General features: G+C 49.2%; 1 protein-coding gene across 5 annotated transcripts in view; it reads right to left on the bottom strand.

The window, feature by feature from the left end:
* RBL2 (RB transcriptional corepressor like 2) overlaps positions 1-25983 on the bottom strand; it is a 953306-nt gene that overhangs the window by 467254 nt on the left and 460069 nt on the right. For all 5 annotated transcript variants that reach the window (XM_069639547.1, XM_069639538.1, XM_069639539.1 and 2 more), the window contains exon 10: positions 23220-23329. In XM_069639547.1, coding sequence (XP_069495648.1) covers positions 23220-23329 — 110 coding nt within the window. The remainder of the gene's footprint in view (positions 1-23219; positions 23330-25983) is intronic.

The raw sequence follows: 25983 nt of genomic DNA, 5'->3' as shown, positions 1-25983 counted from the left end.
TTGCTTCCTGTAGGGATTCATGGAGGTCTTTCAAACTACCTTTATCACAGCTGTCAGAGTCTTTTAAGGCTTCCCTCCCTTCCTCCTCACCTGAAGTATCCATAAGGTTATCTTGTGACTCCGACTTCCTTCCTGGACGTTTTCGGGCTTGATCTTTGCCGTCTTTCTTGGCTTCCTTCTTTTGGCGTAAGTAGGGGCGAGCTCCCTGGGATGCCACGCTGTCGGGTGATTGAGGAACCGAACAACGGGAACTCCCGGGAGCCGGCTCCTGAGCAGGGAAAAAGCCCCAATGGCAGAAAAAACCCTGCGGTGAGAGTCCTGACAGGATGGTCTCAGATGATGAACCAACTTGGGAAGCAGAGAGAGGCGGGCAGACTGCAGGGGAAGGTCCAAGGAGTACCAGATTACAGCCGGTGAGGGCGTGGAAGGAGGAGAAAACACCAAAATAAGTCAGCAGAGACTCCCAGGGAGAAGAAATGGCACAGAATGCTCCAGGGGTAAGGGAAACCAAGGCGCCAAGGAGGGAGTGAGAAAAGGAGCCAGGCAGAGAGATGGGAACAGAGAGGCCGGACAGAAATAATACCGGAAGGCTAGGCAATTGCAAGGCAACAGGAGAGCAAGATAAACAGAGTCCAAAGGAGGAACTGGACAGAACAGGGAAAACAGCGTAACCTTCGAGCCGGGAGTAGCAGAGAAGGTGCAACGCGAAGAACGCTGCCCGAGCCCGACACTAAAGTACGTCGGTGGCCATCTTGGAAAACACTAGAGCGGTGCTTCCAGACGGCCGTCGAACGTAATGGCACCTGTCAATGGCGTCTCCACACATCCAAGAAGCGCCGCCCGACAGGAATCATGACAGTATGTCCCCCTTCTACCTGGGGGGCCTCCTGGTTTGCCCGGATGCAATCTGTGAAATTTCCTAATGAGTCGAGGGGCATGAATGTGACTCACCGGCTCCCATGTGCGTTCTTCGATGGGGTAACCCTTCCAGTGAAACAAGTATTGAAGGATTCCATGATGATAATGGGAATCAACTAAGCGGGAAACCTCGTACTCTGCTGGTGCACACTGAAAGTCGCTAAGCGGTCTTTCAGATCTTCTTTTGTAAGGGTCGGGGAAGTAGGTTTTCAGAAGAGAGTAATGGAATACAGGATGTACGTGTTTGAGAGAGGAAGGTAACTGGAGGCGAAAGGCAACAGGGTTAACCTTCTTGGTGATCCGAAAAGGTCCGATGTATCTAGGTTCAAACTTCCCTATGTGTGTCCAACGGGGTAAGAATTTTGTGGCCAACCAGACCTTATCGCCTTCCGTCCAAGCGGGTACAGCTTTCCTCTTTTTGTCGGCCCATGTCTTGTAGGAATGTCGGCTAGCGTTCAAAGTCTCATTGGCTAACACATAAGTGTCCTTGAGTTCTTTCAGGAGATGATCCATAGCCGGTAATTTCGATGGACGAATCTCTGTCAAAGGCAAATGTCTGGGATGGTAGCCAAATGTGCAAAAAAAAGGGGACATATTGATGGCCGTATGTCTGGTGTTATTATAAGTGAACTCAACCATAGGGAGAAAGGCATTCCAGTCATCTTGCTTTCTGCTACAGAAACATCAGAGGTATTGTTCTAACGTATGATTGAGCCTTTCTGTCTGCCCATTGCTTTGCGGGTGGAACCCAGAGGAGAGGGCTCGCTGAATCCCCAACTGTTTGCACAGAGAACCCCAAAATTGGGAAGTGAATTGAGGACCTCGATCAGACACCACGGTTTCAAGTAGACCATGAAGCCGCACAATCTCTTTCAAGAATATTTTGGCCATCTCAGGAGCTGTAGGTACCCCCTTCAAAGGCGTGAAGTGGGCCAATTTGCTCAGAGAATCAACAGTTACCATGATGGCAGTGTTCCCATCAGAATTAGGCCCCCTGAAGGAGGTGTTGCCATTCATCACAGGCATGTTTGATAGCCAACAACTCTCTTTCAATGACAGAATAATTCCTTTCACTGGGGGACAAGGTTTTAGAATAATACACCACTGGATGTTCAAGGCCATCTTTACCTTTCTGAAGGAGGGCGGCACCAATAGCTCCTCCTGAGGCGTCCGTCTCTACAATAAAGGGGAAAGTCTGATCAGGCTGCACAAGGATAGGTGCCAAGGTGAATGCCTCTTTCAGAGCTTGGAATGCAGAATCTGCTTCTTGTGTCCAAGAAAAGGTAACTCCTTTCTTCAATAGTGAGGTGATAGGAAGAACCATCTTGGAGAACCCAGGAATGAATTGGCGGTAAAAATTAGCCAGTCCGAGGAAGCGTTGTACTTCTTTAACGTTTCTGGGGGCTGGCCAGCAACTCATAGCTTGTATCTTACCGGGATCCATGCGGATGCCCTCGTGGGAAAGGATGAACCCTAAATAGGATACCACAGGAGCTTCGAAAACACATTTTTCAGGCTTTACCAAAAGCTTGTTTTTCAGCAGACGTTCCAGCACCAGCCGAACGTGTCTTCGGTGTTCAAGGAGAGACGAGGAAAAAATCAAGATGTCGTCTAAATACACCACCACTGAAGAGAATAGGAGATCGGCAAACAACTTATCCATAAAGCGTTGGAATACAGCAGGTGCGTTAACTAAGCCGAAGGGCATAACTCAATATTCAAAATGCCCTAGTGGTGTCCTAAACGCTGTCTTCCATTCATCCCCCTGTCTTATACGGAGCAGGTGGTATGCTCCCCTGAGATCTAGTTTCGTGAAGATAGATGCACCTTGTACAGCTTCCAGTATCTCTTTTATAAGAGACATCGGATAGCGGTCTTTAATGGTAAGGCGATTTAAGCCTCGATAGTCGATACAAGGGCGGAGTTCAGATTCCAGCTGGAGGTTTAGATTCTTGGATGAGTCCATTTTGTAGATTACAATCCAGATACTCCTTGAGAGCTTTCCGCTCTGGTAAGAATAGGGGAAACATCCTCCCGAAAGGTGTAGACGCATTAGGTTGGGTCTCAATGGCGCAGTCTTCTCTTCTGTGAGGAGGAAGGGAATGTGGCTGTTTGTCCAGGAAGACTTCTAAAAAGTCTTGATAGTGATCTGGGACCATATGGAGTGATGCTGTCAACACGGGATCTCCCTTGTTCGGGGTGGCCATGAGATGACTAATGTTAAGACATTCACTGAGACAAAAAGATGACTGAAACTGTATGGTATTGTTCGTCCAGTCAATCATCGGGTTGTGTCTGCGTAACCAAGGGATTCCAAGAATCACCGGAAAGTGTGCAGCCTTAATGATGTCAAATATCATCTCTTCCTGATGCTGAAACAATTGGACTTGAAGGGGCAGAGTCTCTTGGGTAATGGGTCCTGAAGATAGAGGTTGGCCATCTACCCCTTCTACAGGAATGGGCAATTTCTTGGATAGAATTGGCACATTGTTCTCTTGGGCCCAGGAAACATCAATGAAGTTCCCTGCTGCACCACAGTCCAGCATGGCTAAAGCTTCCCAGACGGTAGAGGGATCCCGACACAACGTAACCTGAAACACCATCAGCCGATTGTCTTCTCTAGGTAGAAGAGTCAAAGTGTTGGTACAGGGATTTCTTTCAACACCCCCGGACCTACCCCTGATTAGGTTCGGGGAGATTCGTTTCCCTGGCGGCGCGGAGGAACCTCAGGGAAATTTCGAAGTAGATGTTTACTAGAACCACAGTACATACAGAGACCCAATTCCCTTCTTCTCTTCTTTTCTTGGGCTGTCAAAATCCCTCTTGTAGTACTGATTTGCATTAGTTCCTCCCCAGCAGGGGGAGCCGGATGATCCCTAGAAAAATTGGGTGAGATAGGTAAGGGAGGGAGACGTGGGCGCCTTCTTTCCTGCCTTCTTTCTCCCAACCTAAATTCGATCTGTAATGCGAGTGATACAAGTTCTTGAAAAGTCTGGGGTCTTGCAATGCGTGCTAATTCGTCCTTTATATCCTCATGTAAGCCGCGACGAAAAAATGTCTGTTGGGCAGAATCAGGCCATCCGGCGTCTGTGGCTAGCTGCATGAAGGATGTAACGTAAGTCTGTACATCATGGGAGCCCTGTCTAATGTCAAGGATTGCTTCATATGAGGCATACTGAACCTCAGGTCGGTCAAAGCGGGTCTTTAGAAGTTGCACAAACTGATCATAGTCAGAGGTAGCTGGATGAGACTGTAGAACTAGTGGTGAAGCCCATGCCAAGGCGTTTCCTATTAAATTTGAGACTAAGAAGCCCACCTTGGCCTTGGTGGTCTCATAGGTGCGAGGGCAGAAAGTGAAATATAGCCGGCAAGCATCCAAAAATTCTTTCAATGTCTTCGGATTTCCATCATATTTTCCGCAAGATAAAGGTAGAGGAGGTAGATCTCCGCAGGCTTCCTCACAAGCTGCTACCTGTAGCTGTAGAGATTGATTCTCGGATCGAAGAGATTGTACCGCTACCGTAAGCCCCTGAATGGCGGCCACCAATTCCTGGTACTGTTCGAGAGAAGCCATCAGTGTCCTTTGGCGTTGCACTCTATCACAGCTGTCAGAGTCTTTTAAGGCTTCCCTCCCTTCCTCCTCACCTGAAGTATCCGTAAGGTTATCTTGTGACTCCGACTTCCTTCCTGGACGTCTTCGGGCTTGATCTTTGCTGCCTTTCTTGGCTTCCTTCTTTTGGCGTAAGTAGGGGCGAGCTCCCTGGGATGCCACGCTGTCGGGTGATTGAGGAACCGAACAACGGGAACTCCCGGGAGCCGGCTCCTGAGCAGGGAAAAAGCCCCAATGGCAGAAAAAAACCCTGCGGTGAGAGTCCTGACAGGATGGTCTCAGATGATGAACCATCTTGGGAAGCTGAGAGAGGCCGGCAGACTGCAGGGGAAGGTCCGAGGAGTACCAGATTACAGCCGGTGAGGGCGTGGAAGGAGGAGAAAACACCAAAATAAGTCAGCAGAGACTCCCAGGGAGAAGAAATGGCGCAGAATGCTCCAGGGGTAAGGGAAACCAAGGCGCCAAGGAGGGAGTGAGAAAAGGAGCCAGGCAGAGAGAAGGGAGCAGAGAGGCCGGACAGAAATAATACCGGAAGGCTAGGCAATTGCAAGGCAACAGGAGAGCAAGATAAACAGAGTCCAAAGGAGGAACTGGACAGAACAGGGAAAACAGCGTTACCTTCGAACCGGGAGTAGCAGAGAAGGTGCAACGCGAAGAACGCTGCCCGAGCCCGACACTAAAGTACGTCGGCGGCCATTTTGGAAAACACTAGAGCGGTGCTTCCAGACGGCCGTCGAACGAAATGGCACCTGTCAATGGCGTCTCCACACATCCAAGATGCGCCGCCCGACAGGAATCATGACAACCTTCCTCAGAGGTAAATTCCTCTGGTGCAGGAGTTGCAGATCCCTGCAACTCAAAAGGTCTTTCCTGATCCGAATCCTCCCCTTCTTCATAAATAGAAGATAAGACTCTGGAGTGATCAGGTCTTGAAAATGGTATAAATCCCATTTCCAGAGCAGAAGGAGCCAAATTTGTCATGATTGGCTGAGAAAACGTTGACGTCGTCAACGCAGACGTTAAAGGTTTCGAAGCCATCGAAAAAGGCGTCGAGAAAGGTGGTAGAGGCCTCGATGAACTCAAGAGTATCGGGATTCTACTCGAGGTTGTCGACAACATTCTTGTGCTCGAGCCTCTGGGTATGACCACTGGCTGTGAGGTGGCCGTGGGTTTATCCTTTCTCGGCGTCGACGTCGAAGACGGCGTCGACTCGACTGACCTGTGCGTCGAAGAACCCTTCGATAACGGCATCGACGACGCCGATCTATGTGTCGAAGGGATCTTCGATGACGGCGTCGAAGACGCAACTTTGTCTTTACTCGAGGGTTCGTGACGCTCTCGAGTGGCTTCTTTCGCCAGGTGCTGCAACTCGCGGCTTTTTGATTTTTCGGGTCTTTCACCAAGGGTATCACCCTCAGCAGTCTTCGAGGGGGTGAAGGCCGCTTTGTCGAAGACGCTTAGCATCTTTTTCCTGAATTCCTCCCACTCAGCCTGAGAGCTATGTTTTGTGTGGCAGGAGACCCTTTTTGGGGAAACGGAAGAAGACGAAGACGAGGAAGGGGATCTTCGACGTCTCTTTTTTGAATGCTTAGATCTCGAAGAGTGATGGGAACTGCTTCGAGACCTAGAACGAGAATGTCTTTTGTGATGGCGAGTAGAGGAATGTCTCGACTCCGCCGAGGCAACTTTCGAAGAAGTTTTAACTGCCTTACCTCTCTCGAGCGTCCCCTTACGCTCCTTCAAGGCTTTCGCCGTCATAGACATGCAGTCCTCGCACTCCGTACAATGGTGCCCGATTCCCAGGCACCATAAACAGATCCTGTGAGCATCCGTCAATGACATTTTCTTTCCACAGTCTCGAAATTTTTTGAAGCCGGATCGTGGAGTCTTCGGTTCGGGTGAGGAAGCCATCGAGTACGAGTCGGTATTCACAAGGAATAATGATTATATTTGACTGAAGAACTGAGCAACGATATTCCGAGGCCCCACTAAGCGCGGAAAAACGGAACTGAGAAACGGATGCTGAGGGACATCGGCTCGAGGGACGTCGACGCGCAACGCCCTCTACTGAAAAAAAAATTCCGAGGCCAGCAAGCTGGGAGATGATCTATCAAAGATAAGCAATACGTCAGAGGACACAATCCCTTCGAATACGTAATCTCTTCATCCCTTCTCTCCATGACACCTGCTCGTCTGTGAGCCAAGTAATCCCAGTCCCAGCGGCTTTCTCATCCTTCCAACAGTACTTCCCCCGCTTCAAAAAACATGTAGCCCTTCCCCTGTGACAAGCTTGCACAACAGTGAAACTGTAACAAATAACCCCCTTATCCATTCAACAGTGAGCCACCTTTCGAGTGAGCCTGCCTTCCCTGACTGTCCCCGGTCAAAGATCTAGACACGCATGCAAGCACCTTCAACTCAAGCGGTGCGCAAAGACGAAAATAACTGTGGGGGTAGTCTGCCACCATCCTGTTGCATATCAAGCAAGTAAATTGTCATCTGTAAGCAAGGGGGAGCCCCCCCAGGAAGCTCTTAATCTATGGATATGCAGAGGTTCTCTTGACTTCCGGTCCTGCCATCCTAAATTGGTGTATCCGGGGGGCTCACAGTGTCTCTCTGGCCGTACGAAGTGTCCATCATCAGCAACAACCACTTGCCCCCGCCCATGGGCGCTGAGTCCACCATTCTGCTGCTGTCCATCCAGTGGTGCACTGCCACCGGGGTGTCAAAGAAGAGAGCCCTTCAATTGTGCAGTACCTTCATTTTGGCTGGGTATATCAACATATACTTTAACCCTTGTTTGCAGAGCCTTTCCTAAGTGGGGCCAACCTATTACGGCTCTTCTGTACCTGTGCCTATAGTCCAGATAGATCGCCAGCGTGTGAGACCATCTATGTAGCCAACCTCCTTCTCTTTAAAAGCAGAGGATCCGTTCCCGATAACTGAAGTTCGACACATTCACAATAATAGGACTAGGATTGGCCAAAGGCGGGGGTCTTTTCACTAGGAACCTGTGCGCCCTCTCGACTGCAAATCCTTGCAATAAGTTCCAATCTGCTGCAATAACAGGTTTTCGATAAAGTTAGTCGGGTCCTGCCCCTCCTCTCCCTCGGGCAGCCTCAGGATCCTCACATTATTGCATTGCGACCTCCCTCTGGCATCCTCCACCCTTAGCATTAACGTTTTCTTCTGTACACTGAGCTCCTCCACTTGCAGCGTAAGCGTTTTTGTGGCTTTCATATTCTCTGAGAGGCTGCCCTCCGCACTGGTGACCCTATGTGCTAATGTGCGGACATCTTGTCATAATAAGGTGACATCAATCTTGACCTCTTCAATTTTGGATTGCACCGAAGTGCGTAATGCCACAATCACTTCCAGTATTTTAGCATCTGGGTTCCAGTCCCCACACTATTGGCCAGCTTAAGGGGGCCTCTGCTCTCTTCTCGCTTGTCTGTAAAAACCTCCATCTTCAGCTGTGTCTGCCCTCCTCTGGGTTTATGGCCAGACATGGGCACTCTCCTGCAGCCACCCTGTGCCAGCAGCGGGATGGGTTCACAGCCTCCCAGCCTAGACCGCAACACAATAACCTATGCAATACAGGCTGTGAGTCCACAGCTCCGACACGCCTGCCTAGCAGCAGGAGCGCAGATCCCTCCAACACCTGGGGTCGTCGTCCTGTAGCTGACTTCTCCTGTCCACTCAAGACTTCAGGGGCAGCTCCTCGCAGGCCCTTATCTCTGTCTCTGTCGGTGCCCAGAGTAGCTGTCGGATCCCCATCCCCTCTCTTCATTGCGTCTCTCACAGCAGTACACAATCTGTCACAGCTGCGACCGCATTCTCAATGCAGCCCTATCTGCACTCCAGTGCTTGCCTGTGTGATTCTCCGTAATCCCGGCGGGGGGACCCACAGCCTGTCAGCTCCTGGTCCAGAGGCACACCTCAGCCTCCGGACCCTCCGCTGCAGACACACCTTGATTTCCGCTAGGTAGCTACTAACAAGGTCCACTTGCCTCTGAGAGCCATTGCCACGCAGGCTCCCGGCTCCACTTTCTGTCCTCCGCCAGCCTATGGTCGGTTGCCTTCCTTAAGGCCCCTGTATCGCTGCACAGCGTCTTTCTCTGCTGCCTCAGCTGCTCGCCTCCAGTGCCACAGTCTGCGGGCAAACCGCTCTGCATTGCGGGGCCGCCACATCTGTCACTCCTCACCCTGGTGCAGCTGATCCCATGCAGGCAGCAAGCCCGGCCCCACAGCCTCCGCGCTTCAATCTTATTTCTATCCGTCCGACACTGGAGCAGCCGCCGGCACCAGGGCCCCTTGTGTTTTTTTCATCTATATCTCACAGCAATCTTGCCGTGGCCACCATCTTAAGGAGGTCCCATCACCGCTCTGGTGTCCGTCTACTCAGTTTTACTCGTCCCCCCAGGGGGCCCGTAGTCCGCCAGCCCTCCACACACGAGTGCACCGTTACCTGTGTATCCTCTGCCTCGGGATCACTATGGCCTCAATAATACGGTCACTATCAGGATCTTGACCGGGAGCTCGGCGCTCCAGCAACTTAACGTCATGATGGTTAGCCACGCCCCTGCTCCTTTTTTAAGGATATTTTGAAAAGCATCACCAGATTATAAATGAGAGAAATTCATTTTCAGATTTAAAATTTTTTTTTTTTATTTTATTTACGTTGTTAATAGTTCATACTTTACAAAACTAATCAATGTTCCAATTCATACTACATACATACATAACTTGACATTTTTACATTTTAGTATATTAAAATTGTACAAACATGTATCAGATAAAATGATTTAAGTTTAGCTTATAGACACAATTTGGGCCACACTATACGCCTTCTTCCTGTGCAAATAGCAAATGTGAAAATTCAATCAATACAACAATACTAAAACTGAGGCTAATGTCAACAGTGCGACTCCTGAATAAAAATAACAATTGCACAAATACACCTAATCGAAATATGGATGTTACACACCCACTTAATATGGTGATCCATTAAAAGTGCAAAGTTAGATACATGACCATTATCAAATAGTGCTACATACACTACAATTACTATCATATACCCGCAGTCTCCTGCGTTGGTACTAGTGGTATCTGCAATTTTGCTGTTAACTTGTCGGAGATATCAGTCAACAGACTTGTTAAAGACAAAACCAATGAGATATTGTTGCCCGACATGCATCTGTTCTTTAACCAATCCCTTGAGAAGACCGTATTTCCGACATTAGCTTTGCCAAAAATCGACACTCTGGGTGCCTCGAAATACTAACAAAAAATTATTAAATGTTTTAAAGTTTCTGGTTGAACAGAACATAAACAAAATCGACAGGCGCCATTGGGTCTCGCTTCTCTGTTAGAATGCCAGTGTTTAATTCTGTCATTAGTGGCAAATTGATTGAGTTTGAATCTCAGAGATGTGTCTCGAGCCTTCTCGCAAGGGAAACAAATTAAGTACTGCATTCAAGGAATTCTTTTGGTTATAAAGAGATAGCTTTCTCTATAGCTGGTATATGTGCTTATCGCTTCTATGGTGTGACACCAGTCAGCTTCGTACAGTTTTCTTTTAACATACACTGGCCTCTTAGCGAGATCATCAATGTTTGTCGATTGTTTTCAATAGATTTTTCATTTTGCCATCATATGCCAGAATTGAAGCCTGATAGGCTTCTTTGATCATAAGAGAAAGGTCTTAATATAGAGAATTAGATGGGGGCAGTGCATTTTCAAGTAATTGGCCAAAAGCCTCCAGCTGTATCTGGCGGAAAGAGAAGAGATACCTAGTTAATGATGTAAAATTGCATTAGGCATAGAACTTGCTAGTCTTAGGGTTTCCTTCCACATACGCCCCTGTAATTGATCAAGAATGTTTTCAATAAGCTGTAGCTCCTACAGGTCTTTGTTGATGCTGAACCAGGACAGCAAGATACTGACGGCTGTCCTGGTAAACAGATTGCAGAGAGTAATTAGTAAATTAATCCACCCGGATCAAACGTGCTATGTCCCGAATAGGAATATAACCCATAATCATAGGAGACTCCACCGTGTGATCGAATGGGCAGATAGAAATGAAGGCGAAATGGCAATTTAGACGCAGTAAAAGCTTTTGACTCTGTTAAGTGGCCATGACTGCTGGCGACCCTGGGAGGTTACGGAGTAGGGCCGGGTTATATCAGGTGGGCGAAAATGCTATACAGTGAGCCGTTAGCCAGAGTTCGAACGGGATCAGTGATATCCGAGAGATGGCAGCTTAGTAGAGGTACCAGGCAGGGGTGCCCCTGGTCCCAGATGCTTTACATCCTAGCCCTGGAGCCCCTAGCGATATACCTTAGACAACAATACGATACGAAAGGTATTGAGGTTGGGGAGGAGCGGCATCTAATATCCTTATATGCGGATGATTTATTACTATACTTGAAATACCCGGAAGAGAATCTCCAATATATCCTTGAAGTGATGGAGAAATACGTGGGGTTGTCCGGCATAGCGGTAAATCCTCAAAAATCTAGTATATTCCCGCTAGGTAGCTATAAGGGGACCCCGGAGGAAAGGTTGCCGGTGTTACAGATACCATGGGTGATTGGTTCTTTCTGTTACCTTGGCATTGATGTGTATCGCACCGCAGAAGAGGAACATAAGCACAACACCGAGGTAGCTGTTGAGAAAATCCGGAAATGCATGAAGTTTTGGGAGAAGTTGCCCCTAGCTAGGATGGGACAGGGGGCAATGCTTAAAATGGTGGTCCTACCTAGGCTTTTACATTATTTTAGTAATATCCCACATATGATACCCAAGAAGTTCTTCGCTAAACTGAATAGTGTGTGCAGGGACTTCCTATGGAATGGTACCTGGAATAGAGCAGCGCTATGGAAGTTGCAGAACTTCTACGAAAAGGGGGGTATCAAGCTGCCCAATTTTGAGGTTTACTATATAGCAAGTCAATTACAATATGTGGCCAATTGGCTCTCCGACGAAGTGACCCCTGAACATAGGTTGTTTGGGTGGGTTTGTACCCCATTTTACCTAAGGGAAATGAAATGGTTGCCTGAGACAGATAAGAAGGAGCGCTCTAGGATGATGATGTTGGGGTGGAAAATGTGGCGTCGAGCGTGTCGGATGATGGAGGACCCATTCCCGTGCTCCCCGCAAGTACCGCTGGTCGCTTTAGCAGGAGGGTCAAGCAGATGAGGGTGATTATCAGAACCTACTGGGAATTGGTGGGGCAGGTAACATTAGGGGACATCTGGCAAGAGGGGACCATTAGAGATTTCGAAGAACTTGAGGAGGAGGTGGGATTACATACTGGCCAATATGTTACATACCATAGGATGGTTCAGAAAATTCAGAAAACGTGGCCTGAAACAGTGTTGGCAGAGGAACCAGATGCTACTGTGGGGGCAATATATGACATATCGGAAGGGGGGCATGAGATTTCTAGATTGTATGAGATGGTGATGACCAAGGTGGGGAAGGAAGTGACACATTTGAGATTTGATTGGGAGGAGGAGGTGGGGGCCCCAATGGGAGATGGGATGTGGGAACGCGCCCTGGGATATCACAAAAAAGTGGCACGAAACGCCAGACTTAAACAAATACAGCTGTACATAACGCATAGAGCATACATGACCCCTCTGAGGATATCCAAGTTCCGAAACGCTGGGCGACAGGCGTGCCCTAAGTGCAACATGGAAAACGCTGACATGACACACATGTTTTGGTCATGCCCAGTAATAGAATGTTTCTGGGGTGAAGTGGCACAAAAATTAGCGACAAAAGGGGTCACGCTTGTCATAGATACGGCCTGGGCCTGCTTGCTGGGAGGGTTCCCCAGACCACGGAAACTTAAACATGTTGAGAAACTGAGAACCTTGGCATAGTGTTAGCAAAACGGAGGATCGCCATGGGATGGAAGAAGTGCCACAAGCCACGGGTGGAGGTATGGTGGAAGGAGTTACAGAAATGGGCGGAGGCTGAAACAGTAGTATGGCAGGAGGCGAGCAGCATGAGTGGGGAGGAAGAAGTGGGTACCTTGATGGCATGGAAATTATTAATAGCGGAACTGTTCAGATCTATATCGGACCCGACGGAATCCGATGATAGTGAGACCCGGCCACACGTAGCAGATGCTGAACGCGAAGTACAAATAGGCTCATAATGGAGGGTGGGACCTGGGAGCAGTGTCAAAATGGAAATACAAATGGTGTTTAATGGAATTGTTGTAAACTACACTGCGTGTTGGGTTTGTTTGTATTGTTGTTTGGTTTGAATTCTTCTAGTGAAATGTTTTATAAATGATTGTGTAAATAAATTTATAAGTGTTTTACCAAGAAATCTTGAGTATAAGTGTCTACTTGAACCACTGTGATTGAAAGTCCTCTGTGTAACTACTTGTACTGCTCACATTCACTCTTGAGATAAGACTGGCTGCTCAGCTCGCTACCAATAAACTGTGTGGTACAGACTTATACCAAAGGTTGGTCTTGCTTATACCTGTAGTCCTAATTGTGTGCGGTGGTCCCAGAGGGCACTGCATGCAATTCTGCCTAATAGCTTTAAGCTGTAAAAGTTAATAAAACACATTTAAAAAAAATATATATATATATTTTAAAAATCAAGCGGGGGGGCGTGGCCTGGAGCGCCGACTATGCGGACGCTACTTTGATGGCCTCTGTGGGTAGCCCGTTGCCCCGATGAATTGGGGCTAATACACCGCGAGAGAGAAGGATCTGGGGATGGCCGGGCCTCCATGAGTCCCTGGAGCAGAGGTGTCTACAATCCTGGGGTCTGCCGTGTCCCAGCCGCAGAGATATGCAGCGTTACCTCACAGCCGCGTTCCATGCCAAAATGGCGGACGGGCACCCGGAGGACTGAGGAGACCGTGGGACGGCGTGAGTGGGAGGAGGAGCTCCCTCCCCTGAAGATCTCTGCTGCGGTCCCCCGCCACTGCGGACCCCCTCGCACAACACCTCCCATTGGGGGCTCCCTCCCTGTCTTGTTCCTGCGGGCCGTGGTGGATCCTCCATCCATCCGCCCTTAGTGGCTCAGGCAGCCCTACCTCTGCGCCTCGGCCCCCTCTTCTCCAGCTACACTGTGCCGGCACCGGCGCACCATCTGCCGGAGGAAGGGAGCCTCCAGCACGCGACCCTGTGGCCCGGCCCGCGGTCCCAGCGACGATCCAGCTGCAACCCTGATGGGCGGGGAGGAGCCGGGAGACACCCGCTTCGGGCTCTGATGGGCCCCGCCTGCGGCCTTCACACGAGTGCCAGCCAGGAGAGGAGGTGAGCCAGGGGGTGGAGGCCGCTACCGCAATGCTCCATTTCTGAGCCCCCCCCAGGAAGAACTACCACAAGTAGCGATGGCCCTCACACTCAGCGCTCCTCAGCAACCCCCCCCCGCTTTAACCCTGTGAGCCACGGCGGATTTAGCAGCTAACCGCCCATCGCGGCTCGTGCAGCCCGGCCTGCGTCCCTCAGCCCCAGCATGCAGACACCAGTGAACCAACAGCCGGGGGAGTAATCTTCCCACGCGTGACCCTGCGGCCCGGCCCCAGCAACAATGCAGCTACAACCCAGAAGGCCGGGGAAGAGCCGCGTGACACCCGCTTCAGCTCCAGACGGTACCCCCCCACCCTGTGCAATCCAGGAGGGGAGCTAGACCGGGGGTTGGGGGCAGCTACTGCATCGCACCACCTATGAGCCCCCCCACGAAGAACCGCCACAGGCAGCGGTGGCCCCCACGCCCAACGGTCCGCAGCAACCCCCATTGGCCTAGGAGAACGCCAGCGCCGGGGAAGCACCCCCCCTACCATTTCGCCGGGATCTCCACCCTACTCCACCTTACTTTGCAGCGGCACCACTGGTGAATCTTCAGTGGCAACTAAGTGTGGGAAGCCAGAGACCAACTACGACCCACCAACAGAATACACGGGAGAATCTCCTGGGGCGCCCCGACCCACCCTCTGTGACCCCTTACCTGCCTCCTGCGCCCCTCAGCCCCCAAACCCCCCTCACCACTGAAATCATCCGTGGGGCCCCCGACGCAACCAGGGAAGCGAGATGACTAAACAGGTCAAAGTCGGCAAGAATGCAGATGTCCACGGACAAATCTAAAAAACAAGAACCCCCTGGTTCCACCTCTCAGGAAGCCCCTGAGTACCCTAGCAACAAAACGTGACATTAAGGCCTTCATGGCTGATATTAAATCTGAATTCAGATAATGTATGCTGGAACTATCCACCAAACTGGAAAACACTGACCAGAGGGTTACAGACGTCGAACAGAGAATAGGGGAAATTGAGGACCGGTCCCAGGACCAAGCAACCACCCTGGTAGAAGTCCAGCACTCAATCAAACTCCTCCAGGATAAATGTGAGATATTAGAGTTTAAACAAGAAGATTTGGAAAATAGGGCCCGACGCAACAACCTGCGCATCCGAGGGGTCCCGACCTCAGTCCCAGATAAAAACCTGGTGAAATACGTGGGGGAACTATTCCAAGCCCTTCTCCCTGACCTAGAAGAGTCATAGCTCCTTCTGGATCGCACACATAGGATGCGTCCTCTCCGCGGAGTGGAGTCAGATCCTCCACCAGATGTCATCACCTGAGTACATTTCTTCACGACGAAAGAAGCCATCTCAGCAATCAGCCGCACTCGTGAGGAAATAACCTTTCAGGGCTCCCCCATCCAAATTTACCAAGATTTATCTATGCTCACCCTCCAGAAAAGACGAGCGCCCCGACCCCTGGCTGTCTTTCTAAAAGACCAACAAATCTGCTATCGATGGCTCTTCCCAATGGCTCTTCAGTTCTCCTACAAAGGCACCCAGAGAAGGATTAGCCACTTGGAAGATGCCGAGATGATCATGAAGGCGACATCCCCTGAAGCTTGGTCACCCATGAATCCTGAGAAAGCTACCGACTCAGACCTACCAGGGTCACCCATAGCTAAGCCAAGCTCCTGGTCCAGAGTCCCGAGGTTCAGACGAAAGAAATAGCGCCAACCAGAGGAACCCCATCACCCAGAATAAGTAAAGGAATGCCCCGTCAGTCGGGGTGACGGGCCCTACCCCACGGCACGTGGCCGCTTCCGAGGAACAATCCACCTAATTCCTTGGAAGGCGATACCGATAATTTTGGCCATGTTGGCTACAAACAGTTACTGGGCCACGTTGGCCAAGGGGGGTGCTGGACCGACACTCCTGCCCCCCCCCCCTCTGCCACCCTGTTGGAGGCCGGAGCAAAAACTTAAATGGCAGGAGAATACGCAGCCATCGTACATACGAGATGCCGGCTGACAAGGCTTTACCTCCCGCTCCCTTCCCAAACTCAGCGATATCCCCTGCCTGCATCCCAGACCACTCCACCCTGAAATTCGTCTCACTGAATGTCAGAGGACTAAACTCCCCAGCTAAACGCAAGTCAATATTGCAGAAACTTCAAGACGAAAATGCTGCGGTGGCCATGCTGCAGGCAACACATCTATTACCAGCTGACTTTGGGCGCTTACGCTCCCGCCTCTTCCTGAAACAATTTGGCGCATCTGGAGACTCCAAGAAAGGGGGCACTGCGATTCTCTTCAGGAAAGGGGTGGACCCCCAGATTCTGGACACAAAACCCTGCCCCCAGGGCCGCTTTGTTGCAGTGAAATGCCTTCTACTTGGGGAGTTATACTCCATTGTGTCAATTTGCGCTCCTAACTCGGCTCAAACCGCCTTCTACAAGGCCCTATGTGCTACCCTCCCCTCCTTCCTAGAGGGCCAAGTCATCATCAGCGGCGACTTCAACGAAGTCCCTGACCCCACAAAGGATAAATCTCACCCTCCATCAGCCGGAGACTTCACCTCAGCTTTAGCACTTCTACAATTATTCAGAACACTGGAGGTGGTAGATGCATGGAGGGTTCTCCACCCCTCTAAAAAAGACTTTTCATTCTACTCCCACATCCATAGAACTTTCTCTAGGATCGACCTCCTTCTGGTTTCCCCCCAGATTCTCTCATTCACTAATGACGTTAACATAGGCTCACAGATCCTATCGGACCATGGCCCAGTGTCCTTGGAAATCCGGATTCAAGACCCCCCCCCACCCGGCCCAACGTAGATGGACGCTTTATGACCCAATCCTTAACGAAATGCCACTTAGGGACGCGATTGCAACAACAATCAAGAACTTGTTCCGGGAAAACCCTACAGCAGACACCTCGCCCGCCAATACATGGGATGCCATGAAAGCGGTCGTACAGGGGAATTAATAGCACAGGGAGTAGCCTTCCACAAAGCCAGACGCCAAACCCGCCTAGTCCTCGAAGACGACCTCCGGAGAGCAGAGCAAACTTATAAAGAAAAAGGCTGGTCCCCAAGAACCCAACGAGCCATTCGCACAGCACAGAAAAAGATCGAAGCGCACTACACAGAACACACAGCACACCAAATGGCAAAGGCCAAGCAATTCTGTTACGCCAAAAATAATAAAGCGAACAAATTATCGGTAGCCAAATTGGCCAAAGCAAAACAAAACAACACGATTATTGGACTCTGAGACGCACAAGACCAAACCCAATACGCAGAACAAGACAAACAACGCCTGGCAGCGGAACATCTGAAACGGGTAATGACCGCCCGCCACGAGACGTGAACGAACAAAGGGAATACTTACGCAATGCTGCTCTCCCCCGAATCCCGGACTCCGCCCGAGATCTCCTGGACGCACCAATCTCCAATGAAGAGGTAGATGAAGCCATAAAATCACTTAAATCCCGGGCACCGGGCCCGGATGGCTACACAACTAGGTTCTACAGGGTTTTCAAGCACCAGCTACTCACCCCACTGGCACAACTGTTTAACTCCTTCAGAGAAACCGGCGTTCTAACCCCCTCCATGCAAGAGTCAATCACTATACTTCTCCCCAAACCCGGGGGGATCTGAGATGCCAAGCCTCATACAGACCTATCACTCTTCTCAACATAGACGCCAACATCTACTCTAAGATCCTGGCAATTCGCTTAGCCCACATCCTCCCAGACATAATCCAAGCTGACCAAACTGGCTTCCTGAAGAACCGATCCATGGCTGATAACATCCGTAGAGCCCTAAACCTGGTGGACCTGGCTTCCCGTGACCCACAGGGGATTCTGCTCATGGCACTAGACGCAACTAAGGCATTTGACAAAGTGGATTGGACATTTATTCCTCTGCATACAGCTCTCAAACTCCAAACCAAACACAACCACAAACCTCCAGCACAACAAACCGCATAAACCTCACTACACTGCAACAACAAAACAATAAACGCACATAGACTTGCACATCAGTACACAACGACTACCGGCCGCATACACCCCAGGCCCAGCCGACGGACCCACCGGGCTGAGGCTGCCAACAGTACATCAGTGCTCTCTTGCACTTTTCCAGCCTCCACCCACGAACTCACCCGCCCTCCCTCTTTCAGAGCCGCCAGAGCGCCAGAGGACCACTCCGGTGGTGATAGTGCGCGGTACAAATGTCCTTTAACATTAACATTAACATTAACGGAACTTACCTTGGAGTCTTTTGGATTTGGGCTGGAATTCCGCACCATGATCCTAGCTAACTACAAAGCGTCCACGACCCTACTCAGAATCAATGGCAATCTCTCGGCACCCATCACACTGACCTGCGGAACCAGACAAGGATGCCCACTATCCCCACTACTATTCGCCTTGATCATGGAGCCCTTCGCTCAAAGGATGAGGATGAACTTCCTAGTTAAGGGTCTCCAGGTGGGCCCCTCACATCATAAACTGGCCCTTTACGTGGACAATGTCCTCCTAACCATCACCGACCCCCGCAGCTCCCTGACTCACGCTTTGGCAGAACTAAACAGCTATGGGAGGGTCACAGGATTAACCATAAACTTCAACAAATCAGCGGCACTGGGCATAGGGATCTCAGCGAGTGAGCGAGAAGACTTGATCCCAATGTGTCCGATCCAATGGGAAACGAAGGCCATCAACTACCTAGGGGTACGTATCACAGCCAAACCATCAGACGACTACCGCATGAACTTTGCTCCGCTCTTCCAAGAATTGGAAGCCGACCTGAAACGCTGGGCGTCCCAGGAGATCTCCCTGATGGGCAGGATCACAGTGTGTAAAATGAACCTACTCCCAAGATTCTTATACACATGCTCTGCTCTCCCGGAGATGATCCCGACCCCGGCACTTAAGAATCTGCAGAGGAAAATGCTGCAATTCATCTGGAGGGGGAGGAAGGCCAGGATCCCGAGAGATACGATGATGGGGAATGCAAAACTTGGTGGTCTGGGGGTTCCAGACCTACAGAAATACCAGATAGCAGCCCAACTCGCATGCACCAAGGCATGGCAAACGATCACCAATCGCCCCAAGTGGGTGGACATCGCGCTTGGCTCTTCCCCTACGATTCCTCCCCCACATCCCACCGGCGACGAGACGGCAATGGCAAGACCTACTATTAACTACCAAGCATACTATCGCCATATGGGACAAAACGATGAAGCAAAAGAAGATCCCAAAGGGACTCAACCCCTCATCGCTGGTCTTTCTGATCCCTGCCTTTTATCCTGGAGCAGCGCCCCACAATTTCAAAAACTAGATTGCGGGAGGATTGGAGACTGTGGGGCAACTCTTCGAAGGAGGACAACCACTTTCTTTCGAACAATGCAAAGAGACCTTTCACCTCCAAGAAAGGGATAGGTTCACGTACCTCCAACTGCGCCATTGGTGCACCCACCCACAAACTCGCCAAGCGGCAACTCGCCCTCCCACCCCCATAGAACTAACCCTCAAGGACCTACGAACCTGAGGTAAGATTTCTGCATTATACAAACTTCTCCAAAAAGACTTTCTAACCTCCAAGTCTCGGTCCATGGCACAATGGGAGGCAGACCTGGGACATCCCATAGAAGACCACGCCTGGGTGGACATTTGGACCCGCACCCAATCGGCATCCGCTTGTGTCACGAATAGAGAATGTGCTTACAAAATCCTCCTGCGCTGGTACTACCCCCCTCTAAGACTGCAACCCATGAACCATACCGTGGACCCAGCCTACTGGAGACAATGTGGCCAAGTAGGATCCTTTTTCCACATGTGGTGGACGTGTGCCCAAAGCCCAAAGTTTCTGGAAGGAATGCCTGGTGGCCATTGCAGAAATTACCCACATTAATCCTCCACTAGAGCCCGAACCTACCCTCCTGGGCGCCCCTGTCCCCGGGATTGATCAACGCACAGGCCCTAAAGCCAAGCTACTATCCCAATGTCTGCTGGCGGGTAGAATCGTGGTGGCCCGCACATGGAAATCGGAGGAGGGCCCACTCCTGCCCCTTTGGTGGGTGAATCTTTGGGATGTACTCATCGCAGAAAAAGTGACAGCGGCTAGAGCGGGGCTCCTCCACCGCTCCCGGAACATTTGGAACCCGGTCCTTGAGTTCGACCGAGACTTTGCAGCGCTAACATATAAACCCCAGAAGGACAGGAGGTTCTTAGAGAGCTGGCCCACTCCACAGGAACAGGACCAAGGAGAGGGGACATAAAGAGGGGATGAACTCGGGGAGAGCGGGGGCAGGGGGAGTGACGCTCTCGTACATTCTTGCACTCTAAATGTAGACATTAAGTGAATGTATTGTTTTCCTGCCTTGTTAAAAAATGAACTCATTTGAAAAAAAAAATCAAGCAGGGGGATTTAAGGACATGGTTTCCTCTAGATGTACTAACACTCACACTCACACTCACAGGGGCTTAGAGTGTGGGTACATCTAGATGAAACCCTGTCCTTACACTCAACTTTGCTGGAATTTTAATGAGAAGCAGGTTTACCTACTTGCTGAAGGAATTTCTGCCATTTTAGTCTCTTGCTGCCTTTTTAGGTTCAGATCTGGCCATACTGGCTGGTCCCTGTGTCGTGGAATTAACTCTGGTTCTAATGTTCGGCAGTGCCCTCATTTCAGCAATGTTTCTGCCAGGCGGTAATAGGGTTACCGCTGGAGTGGGGCAAATGTTCACGCCAAGTTGTGATGCAGCGCTAATACTGCTGCACGACCCGGAGGTAACGCGATTTCCACTCAGCAAAAATTGTGCCAGATTACCGCCCAATTTGTGATGAGGCCCAAATGTGTCCTTTATTCCTTGGGGAACCTTAAAAACGTAAGTTAAATGCTGCTGAAAGTCACTTTAACAGGTACTTAACTTGACATTGGCCTTTTTCCTCGATTCCCAGTGAGTTCCTGCAGTTTAGGTCCAAAAAAGAAATTTTTTACCTGGTACTCCTGATTTTCTCTGCCTTTTTAAAGTCCTGAATTACATTCTTGTATTGGGAAATGGGCCTCATTAAAAGTTTGCCGGTCTGCGAACTACGGTGCCGGTAAGCTTGCCGGTACCGTAGTTCCCGGACCGGCAAACTACGAGTTGTGCTTGCGGGTGCATTGGCCGAAAGGCACCCACGAACACAGCATGTCGGATGCAACGGCACCGTTTATGATGGTGCCGGTGCATTCGACCTCCCCATTCCCATTGAGCCCTATGGGGCTCATAGGGAATGGGGAGAATTCCGTTCCGGTGCCCACGAAAGGGCAATTACCGGGTCCGGCAGGGCCATAATGACCCGGTAATTGCCCATTCGTGGGCGCCAGAAATGTTGGGAAGTTTGGCGGCAGCCTGCCGGTTTTAACCGCAAGGCTACCGCCAAACTTCTAATGAGGCCCAATGTCTTGTTACTCTGTTTCACTTGTGGTACTACCAGTATGTATCAGTGTCTGCCCTAAGAATGTAGTGTATCCTTGTAATTGGCACTTTAAGGGGCTCATTATAAGTTTCCCAGTATTCTGCCGAAGATTCTGGTGGGATACCGGGCAACTACAGTACCGTCTATGCCGCCTGATATCCCAGTATTACTGGGATATTACGGGCGGCAGAGAAGCTGGTAACTCCCCATTTCCATGGAGTTTATTATACGCTCCCCAGTATCCAGCCGGTGATTCCGGTGGGATACAGGGCAACTACAGTACTGTCTACGCCGCCTGATATCCCAGTGCTACCGGGATATTACAGGCGGCAGAGAGGCTGGTAATTCCCCATTCCCATGGAGTCCACTAGGACTCCATGGGATGAGGATGCTGCAATCACCAGCACCAGTAATACTAGTGCCGCTGATTGCGGCAATTGTCTGCTGGTAAGGGCCTGAGCTGCCGACAGGTCAGGCTGACGGTATATCACAACCCCTACCGGCAGACTTGGAGTTAGCCAGTCCGGAAAGACGCTGGTACACGACAGGCACCTTATTTACGGACCAGCAAACTCGTAATGAGCCTCTAAGTCTGATTTACCCTAGCTTTGTGTGGTGCTCTGCATTTTATCTGCTATGTTAAGGTCCTGCCTTACAATTATGTTGCTGAAAGGCCTTGCCACTATGGGCTTGATTCACAGAGCGTTTTCCGATGGGGTTGCGCCATTATACAACGCTTCTGTGAATCAGGCCTTATGTGTCACTTGTTGCTACTTATAATGAGGCCCTATGTCTGCCTTTTCTAGGCATGCAATGAATCCTGGAGGCTAGTACTCTTAAGTATGATCTCATCTTTTCTTTTGGGGTTTGGGATTTAAAGCGTAAAACCTTTTCTAGTTCTTCTAGCTCTATATTGAATGGAAAGTTTGCAGGACTAGGGTCCTGTTAATGATTTTGTTGATGCAAGAGTTTATCTAGTCTCTCCTCCCCAGCCATGCACTATATGGACAGTGTCAATCAGTGGGTAGGGGGCTTACATGTTAATGGTTGAGGGGGACAATGTTTTCATTGGCCCTTACTGTTTTTAAACACACACTGGTTCCATTGTGTGTTTAATGTGTTCCTAAAGTATTTCATTTTAATCTGCTAGCTATAACATGTGTTACTTAAAAGAAAGTGTATATTTTACAGCAGTCCAGCATTGGGTGTTTTCCTTGGTTAACTGTTTTGACAAAATGATCATCCCTACCAGCCCTCCTCCCCAGACTGCTCTGCCATGTCTGCGTAAATTTAGGGGGATTTTTAATTCCCTTTTATTGTATTAGTTGCTCTGCCATTAGGCAAGGCGATTATACATTTCCCACAAAAGCTGCTTAAAAACCTCCCTACCACCAACATAGTAGACATTTGCAAAACGTGTATGTGAGTGTCTCTACCAAGAAAAAACCAGGCCTACAAACATGTTCTCTGGCATGGTTCCCACACAGCAGAATCCACAGTCGTGTTATAACTTTCTCTACCATACCAGATGAGAACTTTCCATTTGCATATTGGTAGTACCCATATTGTGGATGGTGGATGGAAATACGGCAGACATTGCTGGGTCTAGTGCAGCTCCCATGGAACAACTGACTAGAAGATCTTTTCCCACTCCTGTTACACTGCCATCTTCTTATTCAGCTACTTTTGTATCGAAAAATAAAGGCTACAGGTCAGGCTTAATGAAGACTCACTCCCAAGGCAACTGAAGTATAACCAGCTAAGTCACAAAGTCCCATCAGCATTCAACTGCCCAGCATCCAATAACATACAATGTAGTTGTTTACCTGTCAGGATACTATACTGCAAAGTAAAGAGAAAATAAACCCCTGAAAACTCATACTAGAGGCACCTAAACACATATACCGTGGATTATAAATACATACATTAACACGTAAGACTAACCTTTAGAGTAGGTGTTTTGGTCTCCGTCACAAGGTGTGTGTTGGCAAAATATATCCTGCATTTCTTTCAACCGCTCAGAAACTGAATGAGAAAAGTCCCGGGAGCTCGTCCTGCACCAAGACAACAACATGAGTGTCAACTTCCTGGTATTATGCAATGCGTAACATAACATTTTCGGCTCTCCCCTAAGACATCAAATGTCTAAAAACTAAACTGCAAAAATGTCATTCTAAACCATGCAATGAGGTCCACTGCCTGACCCTGTATGTTTTTTTTATTTTATTTGTATTCATTATTATATGGTTACATTCATTCAACCTTTAATAAAAAATACAATGATTACAATCTAAATTCCATTCAAAGTCAAAAATTAGAACATATAAGTACATATCCTCTCATAATGCATCTGTAAAATCAAAATATATAAACAGTTCATTTTGTGAACAGAATTCTAATATACCTTAAAATCAGAACAAATACGTATTTCATTCCATAAACAACAATCAAGGTAGACCAATGACATCCGATACACTAAAAACATAATTAATGTTAATCTTACATTTCATTTAAAAAAGGAGTAGTTGCTGCCAATTCAAGAGATTTTATAAAACCCATTACAGCAATAAGTACAGAAGTTGTCCACCGTGCCTTTTAGGCAAAGTTTGCATGCAGTACCCTCTGGGACCACTACACACAACTATGACTACAGGTGTAAGCAAAACCAACCTTTGGTATAAGTCTGTACCACACTTTTTTTGGTAGCGAGTTGAGTAGCCAGGCTTATCTCAAGAGGGAATGTGAGCTGTAAAGGTGTTTCACAGAGGTCTACAATAACATGCATTCAGATAGACACTTATAGTCAAGGTTTCTTGGTAAAACACTTATTAATTTATTACACAGTCAGTTAGAAAACATTCACTAAAAGGAGGCAATCAATATCACACATAAATATACTACAGTACTTCACACTATCCGGTTCTGTGACATTTAAACTACTTCGAAGGAGGAGCAAAATGGCATACAGAGCATTTGAAGTAGGAGCAAAAAGGCATAAGTTACTAAAACAAACATTACAGTTACTCTTAAACAGTGCAAATAATTTGAGTTCACCAGACGAGTTGATTCAATGCAATAGGTAAAAACGGTTCTGGTAGTTAAACGGAAAAGTCTTTGCCACGGTTCCCAGAAGTAGTTCATAGAAGAAAGATTCATATTTCGGGTCACATGCTGACTAGGCCTGCAAGTTGCCAAGTTTCACGCACTTTCGCAGTGAGAGGTAAATTCTCTGTCAGGTTTTCACAGTACCTTATTTTGAAGGAAAAGATGCAGCTGAAGACTTCTGTTCCTGGCAGTTCCTGCAGATCTCGCTGTTCCTGAGCCTCAGTCATGGGGACAAGAGGGAGGTTGTCTGGGAAGCAAAAATTCGATTCTGGTAGCTGTAGTGAAGCACACAAACTGGTGTCCTTCTCCATGGCTATTCGGTTTCCTGCAGGACTCTGAGGAAAATACAACCAGCTCTGAGAATGGTATCCAGGTGACGTACGAGTTGATTGGTCCCATCAAATCAAAGGGAGAAGTCGTCCTTAAAGTGCTTCTCTGTCGAGATCAACTTAGCGATTCGGACCTGCAGCAGGGCTTCACCTGGCAAAGCAACGGTCCAAGAGTTGCAGCAGCCGTCCTCTTCCAGCTCGTCTTCGGTTCTTTCGTTCCAGTGGTCGACTCTACCTTCCAAGCCAAGAGACTCGCCTTTTAAACAGTTTTCTCCCATTCATTCCAGCCTAGCAGCCATTCACCCAGCAGCGTGGCTGTCCTTACCGGACAGTCAGCCAGGCAATCACACCAGAGTGCATTTGGGTCTCCTAGGAGACTAAGCACAGGGAGTGTCGGGCACATCCCTAACTTCCTGCCCACCGCAGACACTCAGGCGCCAGAGGCGGTCTTCAGTCCTCAGCCCGCCAAAGGCGTAGCAACAAAGGGACCAAACCTGGTTTGGTGCGCAGAGACAAACTCGAGAAGGACCTTTTGAAAAAGAAATGGCGAAAAAAAGAAGCCTGGGACCTGTTTAAAGAAAGGGGGCTGAGACGCCATCTTGAAAAATATGGCTCCCGTGATTTTTAGCAACCGGTGTTCGCGGTCGGGAAAAATCATGGTAGTTCGTTGCAAAACCACTACCACCAGGCATTTCGATAGGAAAGTGTAGCATTTGACTGCTACATGTGTTTCTAGACATAGGGGATACTAGGTAACCCCTCCAGCACTATATTGTAAGATAGTGTGCCAAAATCGTTCTACATCCGCAAAAGAGTTTCGAGGTAAACGACCTCACAAAATATAACATTTTCCTACCCTGCAAAGTCTTACAATCAATCAAACAATGGGCCTCATTACGAGGTTGGCGGTAATCCCATAACACTGTTTTCGCCGCCTGAGATCCTGGTGCAACTGGAACATTACAAGATCAGGCGGCAGAAATCGTAAGTCCTCATTCCCATAGAGTCCAAAGGGACTCTATGGGAGTGGGAGATGGAAGCACCGGCACGGTTGCTAACGGTGCCGGTGCTTCTGTGAAAACTGTGCCTACCGGAGCCGTTGTGCCCGTCAGGTAAGACCCTGCCGGGCGCAGAGGCTGGCAGGCACAGTGTAGTCTGCCGGTCTGGAATGGGTGCCAGTATCTTGCTACCGACACCCTTAATTCCAGACCGGCAGACTCGTAACGAGGCCCAATGTCTCAGAGTTTCACAAGAACCCACTAGATGACAAAATC

The sequence above is a fragment of the Ambystoma mexicanum genome, chromosome 1q (genome assembly GCF_040938575.1).
Source record: "Ambystoma mexicanum isolate Mex_15411 chromosome 1q, UKY_AmexF1_1, whole genome shotgun sequence".
Classification (NCBI taxonomy): domain Eukaryota; kingdom Metazoa; phylum Chordata; class Amphibia; order Caudata; family Ambystomatidae; genus Ambystoma; species Ambystoma mexicanum.
This window is presented reverse-complemented; position numbering and strand designations above follow the sequence as displayed.